Here is a 13,242-nt window from a genome sequence, read left to right as displayed (position 1 = left end):
GAGTTGTAATTGTAACTTGCACTAGGATGATGTTTATTCTCTTCAAACAAATGGTTTTCAGGCATATAAGGAAGAATTTCTAGTTCCTGAGAGCACTAATTAGAGCAGAAAATGTTTCAAACCTCAACCATTTTTCTTGCACTGATGAAATGTTGTTTACAGCCTTGTGGGTCAAAAATATTTCCCATTACTGGCTCAGCAAGTGCTTGTTAATTGTTAAAGAGAAAAACCCCATCACCTATTCTCTCTCATTGCCATTTCTTGCTATTTGTGCAAGGTTTGGGAGAATGGTGCTTAAATCTTGCTGAACCTCCATTCAGTTCCATTGAAAATGGGCTTCAGGCTTCCTGGCTCAGTATAATGAAGTCAAGCAGTTCGTTTCTGTCTGTTTGCCTTCAGACATGAGATAATGCTATTTTAATTGCACAGTAATGGTTTTCCTTAAAAAAAAAAACCTTCTAATTTTGAGGAAATGTTTACCACCACTTCTTTAAAATAATTGAAACTTTCTGTTGCCAGCAAATGTGATTATGACACTCTTAAGTGCTCTTAATAATCACGTATCTCTAAAACTAAATACACAGGCGGGCCCGTAACTGCAATTTTATGCTCCTGAACGCGTGCAAGGGACAAATGAATTTCCTGTTGTTCTTTTTTCTTTCTTCTTTCAGGTGATAATAGTAACCACCTCTCCAAGCTCAACTTTTGTACCCAACATCCTGTCCAAGTCCCACAACTATGCAGCAGTCACCAAGCTGGTCCCCACGTCGGTGATCGCCTCGACGACGCAGAAGCCGCCGGTGGTGATCACGGCGGCCCAGCCCTCGGTGGGCAGCAGCAGCAGCAGCTGCCCCGCTGCCCCCTGCACTGCCAGCACCATTGCTGTCACTGCTGTCGTGTCCTCCACGCCCTCCGTGGTCATGTCCACCGTGGCACAAGGTATGGCCCTGACTCTGCCCTTCCAGGGGGTCTTATCCGAGGGGTTGCGCTTTGGAGAATGACGCTCCGGGCAGTGTCACTTGGGGTGTGATGGGTAAAGCACAGGAGGTGTGGGAGGAGTCTGCTGATGGAACTAAGCCAAGAGACTCCACAAAAGTTCTTGCTGAACTCTTTTTCCTCTTTACTTCGACAGTTAAGTGTGCAGATCCTCTTTTCAGGGAGAATGTGGTGGGGCGGTGTGACATAGTTTTTGATCATTAAAACGCTGCAGCCTCCAAATGACTGGCTTTGAGAACTCCACCTGCTGCATGGAAGTGGATGTTTCCAATATTTGAAGGTGATTGCTTCTCTTAAAAGCCTGGTTTACAAAAACATGCAAAGTTAACATCAAAGAAACACAACTTCAGTTTAACACGCCCAGATGACAATTATGAGAGGTAGAGAAGCGTTTACATCTCGTTATCTGTGTATTTTATCAGCACGTCAGTTCTAAAGTCCTTTATAATTAAGGCCTGAGTGGGCCTGATTAAAATTTTCAGGTTTCTGATTTCAAGTTGCAGCTGTGTGTGCCAGCTGGACTGTTCAGCTTCACAGCCACCAGCTAACCTTTGAAAGGGAAGCTGGGAGTGAATGAAGGGATCTTAATGAGCAGCACTTAAAAAACCCCCACCTGACAGTGACAAGTGTCACATCACAGTTTTTCCTGGCTCGTGTTTTCCATTCTTGTTCCACACTACAAAACTGGGTAACCATATCAAGGCTGAGGAGGTATTTTCCTTCCATATTGCTTCTATTAATATAATCAGATGCTAATCCACAGAGCAGAAGGGCTTACAGCAGACTGTTGAAACCATTGATTTTTAGTTGGGTTTGGTTGTGGAAGAGACTTTAATTCTAAAATACAGTAGGTGGAGAATCTCTGTAACAGTTTTTTTGCAGCCGTCAGTGTCAGTGCAGAAGATGCTGGTGAAACATTTTGGGACATAAACTGATAATCCCTCCCAATGTAAAGAAAGTTAAACTCCCTTGCCTCCTGACAGAGCAGTTGTGCTACGTGGGAGCTTTGTTCCCTCACAGATCCCCATGCCTTTTCCAGCAGCAAAGCCGGCTGGAATGCACAGTTGTTCTGGGGATGGCGGTGTCTGTCTCTGGCGATGCGCTGCTCACTCTGCCCCCGTTTGCTCTCCCGCAGGTGTGTCCACATCAGCCATCAAGGTGGCCTCCACCCGGCTGCCCTCCCCGAAGGCTCTGGTGGGCAGCCCCTCGCAGCTCCTGGCGCAGTTCCCCAAGCAGCACCAGCAGCCTCCCAAGCAGCAGCTGCACCAGGTCCCGCCGGCCCAGCAGCAGCAGCAGCAGCTGGTGCCCTCCTCGGGGGCCCAGCAGCAGCCCCAGCAGGCCCAGCTGCCCCCTGGCATCAAGCCCACCATTCAGATCAAGCAGGAATCAGGTAGTGGGGGCTGCTCTGGGGTCGTGTTGGTGAGCTGTGGCCGCAGGGTCCTGCCCACGCTGTGCACGGGGAGCTGGATGATCTGAGCGCAGCGCTGGGCTCTGACCTCGGCAGGAGGAGGTGTTTGCATGTTTGCAGCCAACGTTCATTAAAGAATTTGGTTCTTTCGTTCTTCTTCTTTGGTTCAGGTGTTACAGACCATGTTTTATCTCTAGAGGTTGAGAGGTATGTAAATGACTTCAAAAGTAATGTGATTGGCAGCCTGGAAGAGACCAGTTTTCTGAAGATCCAGGAGCTGTTCAACTGTATCAACTGGAAAAAGAAGTTAATCCATGTTTTAATTCTTTTCTTTGGTCCAGAAATCAAACCCTACTTTTGAGGTACTTGTCAAAACAAATACAATTAGATCTGGAGGTTGGACTGGATCCTTTTTGTAACACTGATTCATTCAGCTGACTTTGGGCAAGTCATGTAATCTTTCTTCCTTGGCTTTTCTCTGCAGTAGCATACAGTTCTTATCTCAGAAAGAAGTAATGCTTGCAAAGTTACCCACTTCTAAAGGAAGAAATGCTATAAAAGTGCAAAGTATTTTTATATATCTATATTAACATAAAATTAGTATTTTGTATTAATAATGTCAGTAAAATTACCATTTTATAGTCATACTGTTTAGATCAAAGAATTAATATAGACCATAGAACGAAAAAATAAACAGAGCTACTTCTGTCCTTTGATAAAACTTCCTTAAGGATTCTAGGACCATTGCTTGAGGAAAAAATAGCTGCTAATGAAGGCAGATAAAAGGCTTCCATCCTCCCATCACTGAACAATATTTGATCAATAAGAGCTTCACTCCTTGTCTTCTCCCGTGGGTTTAGGCTCAATGTGCTTTTTAGTTAAAAGTTTCTTTAGAAATACCATTTTTTAAGCCCAGTTCCTTTTGGCTTCAAGGTAACTAATAAATCAAGAGGAAAGAGAACAGTTTACTTAAAATAACCTTCCCTAGCCAGTGTCACAGTTGCTTCCTTACAGTCACTAATGCTCCTTGTGCAAAAGGCTTTTTTTTAATTTGTTCAGGGTGGCGAAGTTTGTCTAGACTAATTAAGACCCATTAGGATTTACAGACTAAATTGTCGAAGAATTACTTCACTTTTAGGTGGTTCATTATATATGAACCAATTCAGTCTTGATTGTAACCTGTTGGCTCCTGGGAAACATTCTTCTTTTTGAATCGTGGACCAGGAAAAGTTTAAAAATTACATCAAACCAAGCAATGATGGTATGGAATCCTATGCCTCAGTGGGAGTAGCTAGGAATTGAAACAGGCACTTGAAAGGCAAAGATGATGGCTGCCTTGGTATTTGCAAAGCAAACAAAAAAACCCCAAACCCAAGCAAAGAAAACCCAGCCCCCAAAAATGAAATAACTTTTTTTCAGGATCAAGAATACATGGGCTCAGAATTGAAGCCTTGTGGGGCTACTTGCCCGCTGGGCCTTGGTCTGAGAAAGCATTTCAGAGAGTAACTTATCGTGCCTGTATTTTAACAGTGACTTTCTCCTTTCCTAGGTGTTAAAATAATCACTCAACAGGTGCAGCCCAGTAAAATCCTTCCCAAACCAGTTACAGCGACCTTGCCCAGCAGTAGCAATTCACCCATTATGGTGGTTAGCAGTAATGGGACTATCATGACAACTAAACTGGGCACTACTCCCACTGGTAAGTTCTGGCTCTGAGAAGGGAAGGGAGGGTAAACCCAGACATCCAGGTGACCAGACATGGCTCAGTAGGGTTAAAAACCCCCACTTCTCTCTCCTGAGCAGGAAGCACAACAGCACATTCACACTCCTGCTGTTATTTATTCTACGTCAGGATTTTTGCACTGAGGGCTCTTTTACTCCTCTTGTGATCTTTGAATTGCTACACAAAAATATCATTGTTCCTTCCCCACTGGGGTTTTTTAAAGGAAGTTTTCTTTCAGCTTCTACAGATACTTTGCACTTCTGTAGCACGTTATATTACAAAATTTACATTGATTTAACTCCAGCAGACAGGTCAGCATCATTCCTGTTTTACACATATGGGCTTTAAAAGATAGGTGACTTGCTCATAGTCCTGCAGTGAATTTATGGAAAGGCCAGTAAATTGACATTTCAACTCCCAGTGTTTTTCTGGGCATCTAATTGTATTTGTGTTTGTAATTGATTAAAGATCAGAAATAATGCAGGCTGTTCAGATTGTAAACTTGCATGAGGAAAACTTGAAAGGCAGTTTATCCTGGTTTTCAGAAAACTCTTATTTCCTGGTTTTTTAGCATGGGTTGGGAATATTCAAGTAATAGAAATGTTAAGGTTTGAAAAGCCCTCTGAGATTACCAAGTCCGACCACTGCCCCAGCACCACCATGTTCCCATTAAACCCTGTCCCAAGGGCCACATCCACATGCCTTTGGAGCACTCCCAGGGGTGGGGATTCCAGCACTTCCCTGGGCAGCCTGTTCCAATGCCTGACCACCCTTTCCATGAGCAGTTTTTTCGTAGCATCCAACCTGAACCTCCCCTGGCGCAACTTGAGGCCATCTCCTCTTGTCCTTAGCATAAACTAGGGGTTCATGTTCTTTTTACGACTTTTCAGGTACCTCACAGGTACATTCTTGAATTCATTTAAAAAAAATAGCAATTTTGCAGTTTATTTAGTTGGTAAAACATGTATTGTGCACACATCTTTCTCGCTATAACAAACTGTTTTGCTCTGTGATCTTTACCCGTTAAGTGTGCTATCTGCAGCAGTACAAGCAGAAGGGAATTGCAATGTTTGTGGAGCTGCTGACTTATGATTTTTGAGCAAGTTTCTTTTGTGGACTCTGTTGTGTTTCCATCCAGAAAAGGACTATATCTGAAAAAACGGCATTTTTAGCGTGTTAGGTTTCTTTTGTGCTGCTGTGTGCTAAGTCCATAGAATTGCATCACCATGGTAAATTTTGTTTTTCTCTAAGAGTGTTATTTAGAGCAGTCATTGGTGCTCTTTGTAAACAGTCTGTCCTGTAAGAGGAGTGTCTTTCATGATAGGGAGGGATGAGTTTTAGGAGTGCAATCAGGTTCCTGACTCTTGGGTTTCTAAGGGAGCACAAGGCAAAAACACTGGTAGAATGCAAACATCTATTGAGAATTACAGCCTTAGGCACAAGGACATGAATTAAAATAAGGCAGTCATGGAACATTTGTTAAAATACTTCAGAGGACTGGGATGTTAATTTAAAGTCGGTATAAAAAAGCTACTAAAGAGTCGCGAAGGGTGGCAACAGGCCGCAGTGTGGGATCTCTCTGAATAAATCTGATGGTTTGGTGTTGTTTTTTTTTCCTAAACTAACTTATTTTTCCAGAAATAGCTGTCAGAGGATCGTGTTCTAACAGCGAGCTTTCTCCTTCTCTCTTTCCCACAGGCACTCCAGCGACGTACAGCCGGCCCACCGTGAGCCCGTCCCTGGGGGCTCGCATGGCTGGCACGCCAGGGGCTGCCACCTACGTCAAAACCACCAGTGGCAGCATCATCACCGTGGTCCCAAAGTCCCTGGCTACCCTGGGAGGGAAGATTATCAGCAGTAACATTGTCTCTGGTAGGCATACGAGTACCTTGATATTAAGACTTACTGCAGAAATAACTTCAGGCCTGCTCTGATTGTCCGGTGGGTTCCATGCTGAAATCATTATTAGGAACTTTACTGGAGAGTTCAGAAGAAAAATAGCTGAGCATGAAGAGGAAAGGAATAGGTTGAAGTTGTGAAGGTGAAGTGTTCTCAAGGATGGCAGCAGTTCTTGTGTTTAAGAAGGAAACATCAGATGTGAGGGAAGCCTGGGAGGAAAAGGGAAATGTGGGGTGGGACTGCTGTGCTGTACAGTGGGCAGAAAGGTTAGAAAACACCATTGGCCCCAGTTTAAGGCATTTTATAATCTTATACTGCCCTTCTCTGTTCTACTACACGTCCAAAGAACCAGAATACAAATGAACTGTATATGTTAAATTCAGCTGTGCAGTCTCCATCTTATTTGGTATTTTATCAGTGTCAGCCTGTCCTTCCTTTAGCCCACGTTCTAACTTAAGCTTTCCCTCCCAGCTTCGTGCAGACCCTGCTGCTTATTTTTGTTAGTCTGCTGACCAGCCTGGGTTCTCTGCCAGTTCCAGGCTGGCACAGGGTGCCCAGAGAAACTGTGGCTGCCCCACATCTGGAAGTGTCCAAGGCCAGGTTGGACGGGGCTTGGAGCAACCTGGGCTAGTGGAAGGTGTCCCTGCCCGTGGCAGGGGGTGGGACTGGATGATCTTAAAGGTTCCCTTCCAACCCAGACCATTCTGGGATTCTCCAGCCTCTAAAGATAGGGTTTCTTTAGGACCATGTCCAAGCACACTTATACCAGTAACAATTTCTTAGCATATGTTTTGGACTTTAGCTTTGCTTAGCAAAGACCTGACATGGCCCCTGCCAGCTCCAGTCCCTGGAAAGTGCTGCACAAGCTATCCAGGAAACCCACTCTGGGCTGGAATCTGGCAGAGGTACCTCCGTTTTTTCAGGTCTTGATTTCTACAAAATCATATATAGGGATGCTGCAGCAGTTCTTTGGGAGCAAATAACTTTTTTTAGCCTGTTGTGGGTATGATGAGTTGTTAAAACGATTTCTAGGTCTACTAGTGAATTTATACACAAGTGCAAGTATCATTCTCCTGAGCACCAGCTAATGTGGGGAAAGCTGTGACTGATCCTGATGAGGATAACAAGAATTCCCATTCCAGATGAGGCTGGCTTCTTGTTGTGCTTGTCAGATTTAAATACGGTGATTCCTCTGTAACCCCCTGACTTCCACAGTGAAGGGGAATACACAAAATGGGATAAACTGCACACTCTTTCTTTTCCCGCAAAAATTTAGGAACTACAACCAAAATCACCACAATTCCAATGACATCCAAACCCAATGTGATTGTTGTGCAAAAGACTACTGGGAAAGGAACTACAATCCAAGGGCTTCCAGGCAAGAACGTTGTCACGACGCTGCTGAACGCGGGGGTAAGTGAGGCTCTGAGTGTCCCTGAGCCAGGTGAGCCGTGGGTGCTGCTGCATTCCTGCTGCCCTGGGCTCTCTGGAAAGCCCACTGCATGAGCTCCTTAACAGCCCCAGCATGCCTTGGTGTCAGGGCTGTTGGGGAGGCCACTGTGGGCCACAGGATGGGACTCTGTGCTTAAAGCCAGCTGGGAATGTTTTCAGAGTTAAAGGAAAATAGAAATTTTTGAACTTGCCTTTTTTCCCTTTGTGATGCTGAAGTGATGAAGTAGATTGAACATGACTGGAATCTTCCCCTGTTTGTGCTCTAGGGAGAACCAGGGTCCTGGGTTATAAACTTGTATCCCCAACTGTTTATATTAAACAGGCAGAAATAAATTGTGCCTTCCCAGCAGGGGAACCCCCTTTCAGTGTATGTGGTGTGTGACACTGTACCATCCTGTACCTGAGCATTGTACTGTCCTGAATTATTTTTTGGATAACCTGACACGTGTACTAAGAATAAAATCCAGTTTCCAGCATCAACTGAGTTCACCTCTAAGTACTAGTAAATGAAAATAATGAATGTTCCTACATTGAACTGTGAGATTTAATGCATTTAATGTAACATTTTAAAGGCTGCTTAGTAGCAGAACTACAGAGGTTTTTTTCTAAACATTTTAGGAATATTTTTTTTTTTTTTAAATTTTGAACTTTCCTGATTTTCAGAATCCAAGATGTATTTTCAGACAAGTGGAAATCTTATTTTGTTACACAATAGGAACTAGGAGTATGGGAGGATATTTCTGAAACAAGTATGTTTTTTGGGATTTCCTCCTATTTGGTGGATATTGGTAGGAATATTAGGAGAACTGGCAACTAATGTTGTTACTCATTTGGTTTGTTACTCTGCAGAGCTTAAAAAAAAAGCACGTCCAGTGTCTTTGCTCTTAAGCAAAGTCTGTTCATATATCAGCACTATTCCATAGTCAGATGATTCCTGTGGCACAGCTGTGAATCTGCATTTGTTGATGAAGTGAACTTTGTTTAAAAGAAGTCCATGTGTAATTAATGTCTTGGCCCTGAGGATAATACAAAAATCTATATTTAAATAATTCCCTTTTAGAATCTCAGTTCAAGTTTTGTAGATGTCTTGCCACAGTCAGTGTTAATAGAAATTAGAGGTTTTCAAAAACATTTGTGAAAGATTTGAGGAAAGTTCCAGCTTACGTAAAGTCTTTGAAGCAACTTCAAAAAACTTCTCAGTGTCTTTTAGTTACTCCTTTTTATTCACCCCTTCAGAGCTGTTCAGAAGGTAAAGTAATGGAAAAGGGGATTTTGGTAGCTTTTTCCATTCAAAGCTGTAGGTTCTTTTGTTCTTGGTCTTCTGATGTGTTTTGTCTCAAGTAAGTCTAGTTGCAGCAGCAAGTTTATTTCATGGTACACACATTCATCTATAACTATATATTTTTTTTTTTTTTTAGAGAAGTGGGTCTCACTGAACAGTTTCATAAAGTTAACCTGTAAACTTTGGCTTCTCTACAGGGGGAGAAAACTATTCAGGCAGTGCCAGCAGGAGCAAAACCTGCTATCATCACTGCCACAAGACCCATCACAAAAATGATTGTTACACAGCCCAAAGGAATAGGGTCCACGGTCCAGCCAGCCACCAAAATCATCCCAACTAAAATTGTTTATGGGCAGCAAGGGAAAACGCAGGTACAGTGAGGACCCATTTCTGTCTTGGAATGTACCCTTCCATTTTAATGGGAAGTAAATCATTTTTCACTGTGTTGCCTCATTTGTTGCAGGATTGATATATGTCTGTGGGGAATGAGACTCAGTGGTGGAACGAGGTGACCTTGATTCTGAGTTCTCGAGCAGTGTTTGCATTTGTTGGCTCTTTCTGGAGGCCTGAGCAAGCCAAAAGGATTTACTAAGCCTGTTCCAGAGCTGAAACTGTCTGGTCATGGCTCTAGGTGCCTGTTTAAGTCTGACAGATAATGGTTAGATCCTGGGAAATAAAGATGCACAGTCTGGACATAGGTCGTCCATCAAATCTGAGGTTTTATTGAAGTTTATTTTCTGCTCAGTGTCTGTTCAGGTTGTCCCTGCAACCTTGTGTGGTTGATGGGGCTGAATACACAGAGTCAGGCTCATTTTTGGGTGCTTTCAGTTTCAGCTTTTTCTCTGGCTGCACTTAGTGTTTAAAAGAATTAAACTTTTATCAGATATAACGTGTTGTGTGCCTGATAGTTCAGGACTGGATTTCCTGTGGAGGTGCTTGTCCTTCCCAGTGCAGTGCATGTCCCAGCTCACTTGCACAGCTTTCTCTTACCACACTAGAGTAGTATCTAGTCCTGAAAAATGACTCTTCAGTGGTTTATTTTGTTAGGACTTCAAATTACCGAGTGAGAAGTGCATTCTTGTGCATTGCCATTTACTTGGGCTTTGTGGTTTCATAATCAGTTGCTGAATTTAGAGGTAGATTTGTGACTAATGTGGATGTTATGTAGGTGGTGCACCAGGTCTGTTGGTGGCACCCTGTGCTCTGATTGCTCAGCCCCCTCTTGTCGAGTGCTCTGACTGTACACAAATGTATCTGTGTGATCAGGTCCTGATCAAACCAAAGCCAGTGACGTTCCAGGCCACGGTGGTGAGTGAGCAGACCAGGCAGCTGGTGACTGAGACGTTGCAGCAGGCATCCAGGGTGGCAGAGACAGGGGCCCCAGCTCTGCCAGAGGTGAAGGAGGAACCACAGACCTACACCGACAGCAGCTCCTCGTCCACAGAGTCCTCCCAGAGCTCTCAAGGTGTGTTGGTGTCACAGCAAACCCCGAGGGGACCGTCCCCAAGGTGTCACATAACTCTGTGTCTCCTGCCAGCACAGGTTTTCACCCAGCCTGTTACGCCAAAGTGCCATTGTGCCCTTATTTTTTTGTTTATCTTCCTTTTGAGCTGCTTACTGTGCGCTGGCATTTCTCCTGAAAAGTGGACACAGCGATTCCCTGCTGGGCTCCAGCTTGTCACACAAGGCCCCCTGTTCCCTGGGTCTGGGGGTCTGCCAGGGGACAGGCAGTGTAGCAGGTTTTGGGGTTATTTTGGCAGTTCCTGGCTTTCCCTGTGTGACAGCATCTCTGCTGCATGACTGACAGCTACCATGGGACAGCACAGATTCTGGTCCTTCTATAAATGCACATGCATGTGCACCAGGACACGGATCAGACATGCAGTCCCAATGGGAATGCTGCCCTGGCTTCAAGCCATGGCACAGGTGCAGCTCTGTGTGTGGAAGAGGAGCATAAATAATAGGGCATAAACAGCACCCAGCCTCTGGTTGGAAGTGACCAGAGGATGTGTCACTGCAGCAAATATAAGCAAATGTCTCAGAGAATCCTTTGGACCCCTTCTGTATAATTCTGTGACTGTTGGTCTATACTGCCGTTTTAAGTGAATTTTAAGAAGTTTAGAAGATTCAAACAACTAATCAAAATTTAGGAGCCATTAATTCAGAATGCTGAATGCATGTTGATCACCTGAACTGCTAAAACCTTGTGAAAAAACCTAGTTCAATCCAAGGCAAATTCAACATACAGAGAAACCTTCTGAACTTTGATTTTTGGAACAAAGTCTTTTGAAAAAAAACTAAGATACAGGATTTTTTTTCTGGAAATCGTTCATAACATCAGCAGTGTTTTACTTCAAGAGTCAATTGTAATAGAAACTAGTGTTGCAGAATCAGAGTATGCATCCTTGGCAGTGGTCAAAATTCTAATGAATAATGAATAACTTAGTATAATTTTAAACTGCTTTAAAGCAAGAAGTCAGACAAGAGACCCCCAGCCCAAAATGGTTCTGGCACAGGTTGGGCAGGGAAGCTGTGGCTGCCCCATCCCTGGAAGTGTCCAAGGCCAGGTTGGACAGGGCTTGGAGAAGCCTGGACTGGTGGAAGGTGTCCCTGCCCGTGGCAGGGGGTGGCACTGGATGAGGTTTAAGGTCCCTCCCAACCCAAACCATTCCATGACTCTGTGATGTGCCTTTGTTCTTTAACAAACAGATTCTCAGCCTGTGGTCCATGTGATTGCTTCAAGAAGTCAAGACTGGTCAGAACATGAAATCGCTGTGGACACAAGCCCTACAATAATTTACCAGGATGTATCCAGTGAATCTCAGTCAGCCACTTCCACAATAAAAGCTTTGCTGGAACTTCAGCAGACAACAGGTCTGAAAACCCATGAGATTGTCTAGGATAACTTCAAAGGTTATTTTTTGCTTAAGCAACCCTTTGTAATAAGTTTTGTAATTGAAAAGCACCTCTCTTGAATCAGCTTGATTCCTTTCTTCTTATCCTGTATCAGTTTGTTTGCATGGATTTGGTGCATCTGTTCTCTAGTGTTCATGATCTGTTTAATTGAACTGGTGCATTTATATTGGAGGTTTGTTTTATTTTGGAGGTTTGTGTGTTAGAGGCTGACTTAATGTTTTTCTGCTGAAGCAGTGAAGGAGAAGTTGGAATCGAAGCCAAGGCAGCCCACCATTGACCTGAGCCAGATGGCTGTTCCAATCCAGATGACTCAAGAAAAGAGGCATTCCCCAGAAAGTCCTTCAATTGCTGTTGTAGAGTCAGAATTAGTGGCTGAATATATCACAACTGGTAAGTGTGTGTCTAAGGCACTGTGATGGTGGGTTTGCAGTTGAAGTCTGGGGACTTAATTTTGCAGTTTTCTCACAATAGGTTTCACCTTCATGCTTTCACTGTAGTTTTCTGTAGAGGAAATGAGTCTTTTCTTCCATTCTTGAGACCCTGTGAGGGGACAGAGGTTGTATCTGCTTTGCTGGGCCATAAGGGAACATGTTTCTAACTGATACAAAGGGTTGTTGCTTTAAGACATCACGGTTGAATAGATTTTCTGGTCCCTGGATGAAGAAGACAGACTGTCCCACTTGTCTTAAAGGAAAACGTCCAGTAAGGACAAAGTGGAAGGTGAAGTTACAGGAACTGTATCCTGGTTTTTGTACATATTGAGAGGAGTCAGACATTGAGTTAAAACCCATTTAGTCCTGAGTTAAAGCCAGGTGTGCATTTAGCATGCTGATGTGGTCCCCAGTTTCTTCATTTGCTGGAAAGCTTTAAACTGATAAATTTGCACTTTAAATCATTCAAATTCTGGTTGGAATTCAGTGCTTAACTTTTTAAACTCCTGACTCCTCCTATCTGGACATCCATTTTGTGTAAGTCCTTGTCTCTCTGATGCTCCCCAACATTAGGTGTGAACCACTTCATGAGAGGATCAAATTACCTGTTTTCCATTTTAATTTCTTGAGTCCACACTGTTGGTCTCCCTCCCTGCTTTCTTTGGAAAAGGAAAGCAGAACCATGTTGAAAATCCACATTGAATAGAGGAATAAATAAAACAATTGTATTGAATTGTTTAGGTACATATCTGTAACTCCAGTGGTTTAAGTGCTAAATGTCTAATCTGATATTTTGCTCTGTGCTTCCTCCCCTCGCTTGCATCCCTTGTACGGCCTAAATTTGTGTGAAACTGGAGCTGGGGAGGATGTTATTGTTACTCTTCTAAATAACACTTACTGTATCTGCTACAATTCTGAATGTTTGAGTCCTGCTCCCTCGGATCTCTCTTAAAACAAACTCCAAAGCACAACAAATAACTGCCTGCTAACTGGAGAGCACTTTTCCTTCCCTGGCACGGATATTGTGCATTGAGCACATGGTCAAGGTTCCAGTTTTTGACAGGTCTTGCTGTGCAACCTGATGTAAAATAGGGCCTTTGGCAGGCAGGATGGGGAGTTGCAGTCAGTGTCTTTG

The 13,242-nt window shown here is 43.7% G+C and overlaps 1 protein-coding gene across 1 annotated transcript in view; it reads left to right on the top strand.

Moving 5' to 3' along the window:
* EMSY (EMSY transcriptional repressor, BRCA2 interacting) overlaps positions 1-13,242 on the top strand; it is a 36,813-nt gene that overhangs the window by 15,227 nt on the left and 8,344 nt on the right. The window contains 9 exon segments of the mRNA XM_027717839.2: positions 672-939; positions 2,132-2,386; positions 3,954-4,103; positions 5,826-5,999; positions 7,303-7,439; positions 8,958-9,131; positions 10,027-10,225; positions 11,470-11,634; positions 11,911-12,066. Coding sequence (XP_027573640.1) covers positions 672-939; positions 2,132-2,386; positions 3,954-4,103; positions 5,826-5,999; positions 7,303-7,439; positions 8,958-9,131; positions 10,027-10,225; positions 11,470-11,634; positions 11,911-12,066 — 1,678 coding nt within the window.

The sequence above is a fragment of the Pipra filicauda genome, unplaced genomic scaffold, assembly GCF_003945595.2.
Source record: "Pipra filicauda isolate LSUMZ 115617 unplaced genomic scaffold, ASM394559v2 scaffold352_size854550_pilon, whole genome shotgun sequence".
NCBI classification, from domain to species: domain Eukaryota; kingdom Metazoa; phylum Chordata; class Aves; order Passeriformes; family Pipridae; genus Pipra; species Pipra filicauda.
Note: the sequence above shows the minus strand (reverse complement) of the source record. Positions and strands in the feature narration are given on the sequence as shown.